General features: G+C 38.2%; 1 protein-coding gene across 1 annotated transcript in view; it reads left to right on the forward strand.

Annotated features, from left to right (window-relative positions):
* Window positions 1-5,526, forward strand: part of ACTR3 (actin related protein 3) — a 31,513-nt gene extending 25,987 nt beyond the window's left edge. Inside the window, exons 8-12 of the mRNA XM_074146023.1 lie at window positions 141-314; window positions 1,075-1,167; window positions 1,665-1,790; window positions 3,755-3,838; window positions 4,243-5,526. Of these exons, the coding sequence (XP_074002124.1) occupies window positions 141-314; window positions 1,075-1,167; window positions 1,665-1,790; window positions 3,755-3,838; window positions 4,243-4,338 (573 nt within the window). The 3' untranslated portion in view covers window positions 4,339-5,526. The remainder of the gene's footprint in view (window positions 1-140; window positions 315-1,074; window positions 1,168-1,664; window positions 1,791-3,754; window positions 3,839-4,242) is intronic.
* The last annotated feature ends 2,683 nt before the right edge of the window (window positions 5,527-8,209 follow it).

Consider the following 8,209-nt stretch of genomic DNA (forward strand, 5'->3'; position numbering starts at 1 on the left):
TTTTTGATGCCTATTCTGTATCTGCCAATTTAAAACTCTTATTCTTAAAAGCTTAAATTACTACACTTTTTTTGAAGTTCATACCATCTTCTCTGCAGTACTTAAGAAGATACTTCTAACTGTACATATTCAATTTTCAGGAACGCTTTAGTTATGTTTGCCCTGACTTAGTAAAAGAATTTAACAAGTATGACACAGATGGTACAAAATGGATTAAACAGTATACTGGAATTAATGCTATCTCAAAGAAAGAATTTACCATTGATGTTGGCTATGAAAGATTCCTGGGGCCAGAGATTTTCTTCCATCCTGAGGTAAGTTAATTTGAATCGTCTATATTTTTTGTTTTAGGTGCATTTTAGATGATAGCATATAAATAGTATTTTAAGGAAGTGTTTATCTTGACTTATGTTTCTCCTTACTTGTAAATAGATACCAGCTTTTGCTGTAAGTCAATGTGGTTTTGATTCTTGATTGCTAGTAATCTTCATACAAATTTGGATTGATGTCTAAGCAAAGCACTGTATTTGAAACTTTTAAAGCAAATGGAATACTAAACCCATATTTTCTTCTTGCAATTTTCAGTAGAATTTCCTGGTCTCACCACATAGTACCCTGTTTTCCTACCTGTCTGTTGAAAAGTCAAGTTTCTGAATATTCTTTCATCTTGCATTTTTACCTTCGGTTTCTCTTCCAGTGTTGGGAAAAATTAAATGGGAATAAAGCCCCCTCCTTCTCCCCAGTCCCTCTCCATATTCTCCTCTTGCAGCTCTTTTCATGTCACAGTGTTTTGCTTTGCACAGCATCTGTCAAAGACATGTATTCGTTGACCTTTTGTGGTTGAGAAAAACGAAGAGAATAGCTGGCAAAATAGATATTTCAGGTTTATTATTCTTTCAAAGCTTTTATAAATGGCAGCAAAAATAGCTAAAATAATTTTCCACTATTAGTTTTCATGACATCTCTAGTATAATCATAGGGTGGTTCTTTCTTTTCCCTTTTTCTCTTTGCCCCCTTCCCTTTGCGATACGTGGTCCTACGTGTTGACTCGTCTGTTTTTATTCTTGATTGTAGTTTGCTAATCCTGACTTCACGCAACCAATCTCAGAAGTAGTAGATGAAGTTATTCAGAATTGTCCCATTGATGTTAGACGTCCTCTGTATAAGGTCAGTAGCTATAATGAATTTTTTTTAGTACTTATTTTGGAAGGATTGTGCTTTATATTGAAATATGTATTTGAAACTTAAAAAAAAAAGGGGGGGGGGGCAAAACAACAAACCAACAAAAAAATTAACTGTTTTTCCAGAAACGAGTCCAATATGCAGAAGGCTTTATGTTATTCATTTACACTTTTTCAGAACATCATGTCTCATTACTCAAACTCTTATTTAAAAGAAAAAGAAATAAGGGAAACATAAATCTGGGCAAAAGAAGAGAGATGCACTAAGATATAAATGGATTTTAAAGCACAGCCAATTATGATGTGACAACCTCTTTGTGAATTCATATTCTGTCATGCTTAAGTGTTGGATAATTTAAAACTCAAAGTAAAAGCATACCTGTTAACTGTAATTTTAAAAGCTATATTTAGAATTTAAGAACGGGCTAAAGTTGGAGATGTATGTTTTCATGAGTAGTTAATGATTTTTGTTACTCAAAACAGAATATTGTCCTCTCTGGAGGCTCAACCATGTTCAGGGACTTCGGCCGCCGTTTACAGCGAGACTTGAAAAGGACTGTTGATGCCAGACTGAAACTTAGTGAAGAACTTAGTGGTGGCAGACTGAAGGTTAGTTTTTGCAGCTAACGCATTTAACCAGCATCTTTCTCTCCCTTATTACCTGGAAAATGCAAAAATAACTTACTGCAATGATGCTCTTGTTTGTTGAAATGTCTTTTCACTTAAAGTTCTTATAGAAGTTTTTCAGAGACTCGTATATTGTAGAAAATTGTAGACTGGTATTGGAGAATATTTATATAATCCTTTAATGGTAGGAAGCTGTAGTACTATTTCCTAGGTGTGCACTTGTGCTGCCTGTCCTATATTATTGAACAATGAGTCTCTACTAATGAAAGGATGGGGCTTATGCCTGTTGTAAAAGCATTTGGTCACTCCGCAGCTTTTTTTGCACTTAGTGCTTATTGATTAGTTGCAAATCATTATCCTCAGTCTTTTGAACTTAAATAAGAGAGATGGAGCAAGCCTGTTGTCGAGCCAACCCAGTAGTCAGAGGACTCAAGCACTTGTCCTGTGGAGAAAGGCTGAGGAAACTAGCTTGTTTAGAGAAGAGAAGGCTTTGGGAGTCTTAATAGCAGCCCCGCAGTATATGTGGAAAGGTAATCGAGGAAGTGGGACCGGGTCCTTGACGGTGGTGAGTGCCTGAGAGACTACAGATACAAATTGAAACGAAAGAGGTTCAACTTGGATAAAAGGAAGAACTTTTTTATCATGGGGATAATTGGGCATTGGAACAGGCTGCCCAGAGAGGTTGTGCAATCTCCATCCTTAAAGGTTTTTGAGATTTAGCTGGAAAAAACTCAAATAACTTCCTCTGACCTTGTAGTCAGCTCTGCTTTGAGCAGGAGGCTGAACTAGAGACATTGAGTTTGCTTCCCACCCAAACTATCCTATGAAATGACTTAATGTCTTCACTAAACTGCATGATCCTTTATGCTTTTCCCACTTTTAACCTCTGATACAACCTTTGCATTTTTTCTGTTCACGTTGACTCTGCATACATAAAAGATACCAGCAGAGAAATAAATTATTATATGTTTTTTCGTTTTAAGGCAAGACTGAAGTGACTTTCCTCATTTATTTTTTAGTAGTAATCTAGCTAGACGAGCTCAAACAATACTTAAAACTCCCAGTGTGGCTTCATAATATGCCATGTAGACAACTCTAAATTCAGTTATATACAGTCCTCTGGTTCAGGTAACCCATTTTATTCTTAGTTCTCCTTACTAGACTTTTACCACTTAGTAAGGAAGCGGGATATGAATAAGGAAATCTGATGTGATTCTTCCTTCTTCAGAGTACTGGGCATTTCAAGTAGTCAGTGGCTTGAATTTTGCTAATGTATTGCAAATGATTTTTAGATACTGTTTTGAACTGTTCAACTTTCAGCAGACTGTACTAAAAAAAACAAATGACTTCCTTCTGAAACTGTTCTATACACTGCTGGTTTTGGTAAGAACAAGTAAGGAATGAAGGTTTGTGTGGGTATGGAGGGAAAGGGCTAACTGGAATGACTGTTGTAGTTCTGAAAAGCATGATTGTGACTGTGTTAGTCCTGGATAAACTTTGAATCAATCTGCAACTGATGCTGTGTTAAAATAATGACATGAAACTTAAAAATTAACTTTCTGAAGTGTTTTTTTGAAAGGGGTAAGTAGTATGGATCTAACAGCTGCATAAATAAACAGTCCATCAAGAAATTCAGCAGAAAATAGAAGGTGGATAATTGGAGAGGAACACTGTATTGAAGCTCTTGGGAGAAAATTGGTGTGAATGCAAGTATCTCTTAATGTTTGGTAAAGTCGGTAACTAGTGATGTATAAGCAAGAACTATTTCTTAGTCTGGGTTGTACAAGAGAATCTGATGCTATAATTGTAAACTTACCCAGCATTTAAGAAAATACTAATTTGTGAAAAGTAAGCTTGTAATATACACTCCTTTTAAAAAAAGATTGAATTTTTACCAGCATAAGTGACTTCTAATGTATTCCTTTTTTCTCTCTTTTCTTTTATAGCCTAAGCCCATTGATGTACAAGTCATTACACACCATATGCAAAGATACGCCGTTTGGTTTGGAGGATCAATGCTGGCTTCCACAGTAAGTTAGCAATAAAGCTGAGTGTGTTTTAGTCATTCTGGGTACGCTTTTGGAGTTCTCATCTCTCCTTCACTTCATATTAAATGCAGTTGGGGGGATTTCTGATAGGCTTTGGGTAGCAAATATACCCTTCCCGCCCCCTTTGAAGTTTTTGCATTAGACTTTAAAGATTTGAAAGAGCAAATGAAAGCTCAGTTACAGCTGTGAGCTGTTAAATAGTGCATTTTAGGTTTGTGGCAAAATACATTTTTTGCATTGGTGTTTATCCGTGCATGATGTAATATTAATTTCAGGACTTCTAAGTTACCTGTATTTTGTTTTTTCCCATTTGCTGCATAAATGTTACTATTTTTCAGATAAGGTGTACATACCACTGACTAATTTTTTTCTCCTTCTGTTTACAGCCTGAATTCTACCAAGTATGCCATACCAAAAAAGATTATGAAGAGATTGGTCCTAGCATCTGTCGTCACAACCCTGTGTTTGGAGTCATGTCTTAAAACTGACCTCGGGGGGGTCAGGGACAGGGAGGTGGGGAGGAGGAGTCTTTCTGATTACTTGTTTGTCTGATGGCTGGTATTAAGATAACAAACATGACTTGACAATAAGAAAAAGACCAAACACAATTAAGCAGGATTATTTTAATAAGTGTCTCAACATGCGGATGTAGTGGAAAGCCAAAATGATCACGTTTTTTCTTTAGATTGATTATTTGAACCTGTGCGTAACAAAAGAAAAAAAGTGGATTTTAGTTCTTTCTGTGCCCTGATATTTTGTATATTAATGGATTATCCAAGATTTGGTGGGATTTGACGGTGTGTAGATAGTCAGCTCTCTAATGCTTCCGTTGTATCCTTTCATGGGTGCAATGCAGGAGCTTGTTTATATTTCATACTTTTTTATACTTTGAGGAAAAATATGAATTAAAGAAACTGTAATATTTGAGGAAAAAATTTTACCAGTGACCAACTTGAAAGTAAATTAAAACAAAAAAGTCATGACTCGTGCAACTAGTTCTTGCAAATCATGACCAGTCTAAATCCTGGGTTCCATACAATGCGACTGCTTTTGGAACTAAGAAGCTACTATCTTGGATTAACCGATGCCTGCTAGTGCTTTCTGATTACTTGGTGCATTTTCATACTATCTCTTGCTTTAAAAAAAAAAAAAAAAAAGTAAAGACAAGACTGTTGGACCAGTATTGCAGTTCTGTAGTGTCATTTCTAATTAAAAACCAAATAATCAGGTTATCAAAATTGGTGTATTTAAAGCCTAACACCATTCCAATAAAGGCACAAAATTTCTTTTTATGTTTGTGTCAGACTTGTTAATCTCATTACGTGGGAAGTTGTGAGCATGGGTTCCTACATATCCGCTGTGGTTTTTGAAGAGTAAGATTGGTCTGTAAGGTAGAGATCATTATGTGCATTGTGTAAAATTGAAGTGTGAGCATCTTAGAACTGCAGTTTATATGTTCATCTAGATAGCACTTATCCATATAAACCTAACATCTCCATTGTTAGGTTTGTTCATCTACTATGTTCTGTAACATTTTTTCCCCCCGCTTTCTTTCAAGTGGTGGTATACGGGAGACAGCACTGCGTTTTAAATCTCTGTGGTTTTTCTGCAAGAAAATACCATGTAGATAAAAATAAAGTGAAAACAATCTCTTTCTCATTCTTTCTAGGAAGAACGCTTCGTATATTGAATGGAATTACTTACAATTTCGGTTAATATTTGATGAAAGGCACTTCTGAATTCCAAATGTAGTTAAGGTTGTTTACATAGAAGACCACAAGAGGGAGTTCTCTTGGTTTCGTGAGTTGTAAAGATTCCTCAGATTTTTTTTTCCCTGAGAAGCTTATAAATTGCCAGAGCTTCTAGTTGCTTCAAAGCATGATAAATGAGACTCCAAAATGAGGAAAAATACGGGAAAGTATCTTTACAGCAAGCATTATAACACTTCACATGCTGGAATCAAGTAGAACCTTGGTGCAAACACAAAAATGTTAAATAGTTGTAATACGAATACAAAACTGTATTTTTAACATCTCCCTGTCAATGCTACAACTTCTGAGATTTTTTTCAAATAGTCACTTTTCAAGTCATAACTGCTGACTGATCCGTGTGGTAAGAAAGACCGATAGGCAAATATGTGAAAAATAAAGAAGTTAATTTAAGCTGTGCCTTTTCCAACAGTCCTCTGGTTCTGCAACTGTATCATGCTCCCGAGACCGTGTTTCCTGATGACACTGTAATGGCCTGAAGGTAAGGCCAGGCTGTGGGTTTTCCCCTTTATAAAGTAGAGTCGTAAAAATTCACTTGAAAACCTCAAAAATTCCCGATACGTAGTGTAGTGAGGAAGTGCAAAGAAAAGGAATGAATTCCGGTTCTTGTCTTACACAGCTATATGTATATCTCTAGGATTACATGCAAAGATGCATAGAATGTATAGATAGGGAGACGCTCTGAGCTGAAGGTCAGGCTTGGTGTATATTAGCTGCAATTTGTACTGCAGCTACTCCTTGATGTAGTTGCAGCTCTGGTTTGTGGAGCTTTTGGGATTGGACACGTTTTTCTCCCATTTCCTTTCATTGCCATGTTGAGGCCTCTGTTGCTGGGGCTGCTGGTGAAAAGGCAGCAGCAGAAGAGCCTGAGGGCTGGGAGTTGAGGTGCAGGAGCTGAGTGAGTGGTCATGGGTGATTTGGCGAGGCTCCGAGGGGCAGCATGAGTGACACTCTTAAGCAAATCTCTATTTGTACAGATCCTTTACAGTCTGGAAGTTACTGAGGTGCCCTGGGCTTGGGTGGACCTGGAAAGAGCTGGCTGGATTAGACAGTGGTGGCCTCCAGATGTTCAGAACTTGGCCATTCTTGGTGATGGTGGGTAACAAGGAGAGATGGGTGATTCTCATGTAGTGTGTTTCAGCAGCTGGGCTTTTGCAGGAAAGGGGGGAATAGGGAAAAAGCAGGCTGCAGCAGGAGGGAAGGGTGTGGGATGGACTCGCTGCTTCAGGCAGGTCTCTTAGGTTGGCATTTTACAGAAAGGGGCACTGCCTGGTGGTGGGGAGCCCTCTAGAGCTGGGCTGTGCGTCCGGCGTGGTCATAACTGGATTAGCAAATCGCTTGTGTGTCAAGGAAACAAGCCAGCTCTTAAATGAGCACTTTGATGGGAGGAAGAGTTGACATTTGAGCGTGAAAGCTGTCAGGTTGAGAGTAGGAATTGCTGCCAAGTGTAAAATAAGATGGGGTTTGCATTCCAGCTGTACTCAACGGGGAAAGCGTAGGCACTATTGGAGTTTTCATCATTAATCTGGTATGTTTAGGAGCAAGGCCAGGATTTCTTTTCCTAGGCTGTGAGGGGATCCCTGCTGCCAAAATGGAGTAAATGGTGTGGTTTTAGGCACTTCCCGCACTAAAATCTTGCTCCTGTGTACAGAACTAGAAATGTAATGCTCCGAAGAGAAGCTTTGCTGTCTTGGTGTTGTCTCACCGACGGACCTCAGCTCTCAGAAGAGGAGGTGGCACGTGTGTCCTGAGAGCTGCTGCACAGCCCATACAGTGCCTGGCTTGCTTGGGTGAGGTGTGTACAGTTTTATCTGGCTACCTGAACATTACTTACAAAATCAGGGATGTAGGAGCTCAGTCTTTCATTATACTTACTTGTTCACAGCTCCAAGAAAGTTTCTTTAAACTTCTATTAGTTATTTGTGTGGAAGAGAGAGGAGGGGAGAGTACCCATAGCCTTACACAACACTCATTTTCTTGTAGCTGTAACGTAAAATTATGTTAAGATGCTCACAGAGTGAAATAAGTGGGAGTTTTTTTACAATGTCTTTTCTATTTTTTTTTATACTGTAAAGATCATTTTGGAGAAGGTATAGAGCTGTGGCTGATCTCTGGTGCGTTAGGGAACTCTAAAATCTGTGAGTAGCTCCCATTAATGACTTGGACTGAACAGAGAGTCAGCAATACTTAAGCACACAAGATACAATACTCAATTACAGTCTCGTATGCTGGGAATATCTCTGGGAATGGTTCAAATCGGTGTTCTGCATCTGTAACACCAGTTCCCAGTCTGAGGTGTGGTTGCTGGTGAGGTGGCATTAAAAAAAAGTTAGAATTGAATTATATTTTTTTCTCTTCAGACTCATGGGGGAGATTACATAAAGAAGGCAATTCCAATTAGTACAAGTGTACAAATTTAGCTTTTTTTTTTTCTCTCTTGGTTTCAAAATCCTGTCGTGTTGGTAATTAACATCCCAAAACTATACAAAATCCTTTCCCTAATCTCTCCACGTTTCTTTGATAAAGTGTAAATGGATAACCTGGCTGGGGCTGGATGCAGCTGGAATTCCTGTCCCTTCCCGGC

The sequence above is a fragment of the Numenius arquata genome, chromosome 3 (assembly GCF_964106895.1).
Source record: "Numenius arquata chromosome 3, bNumArq3.hap1.1, whole genome shotgun sequence".
Lineage (NCBI taxonomy): Eukaryota > Metazoa > Chordata > Aves > Charadriiformes > Scolopacidae > Numenius > Numenius arquata.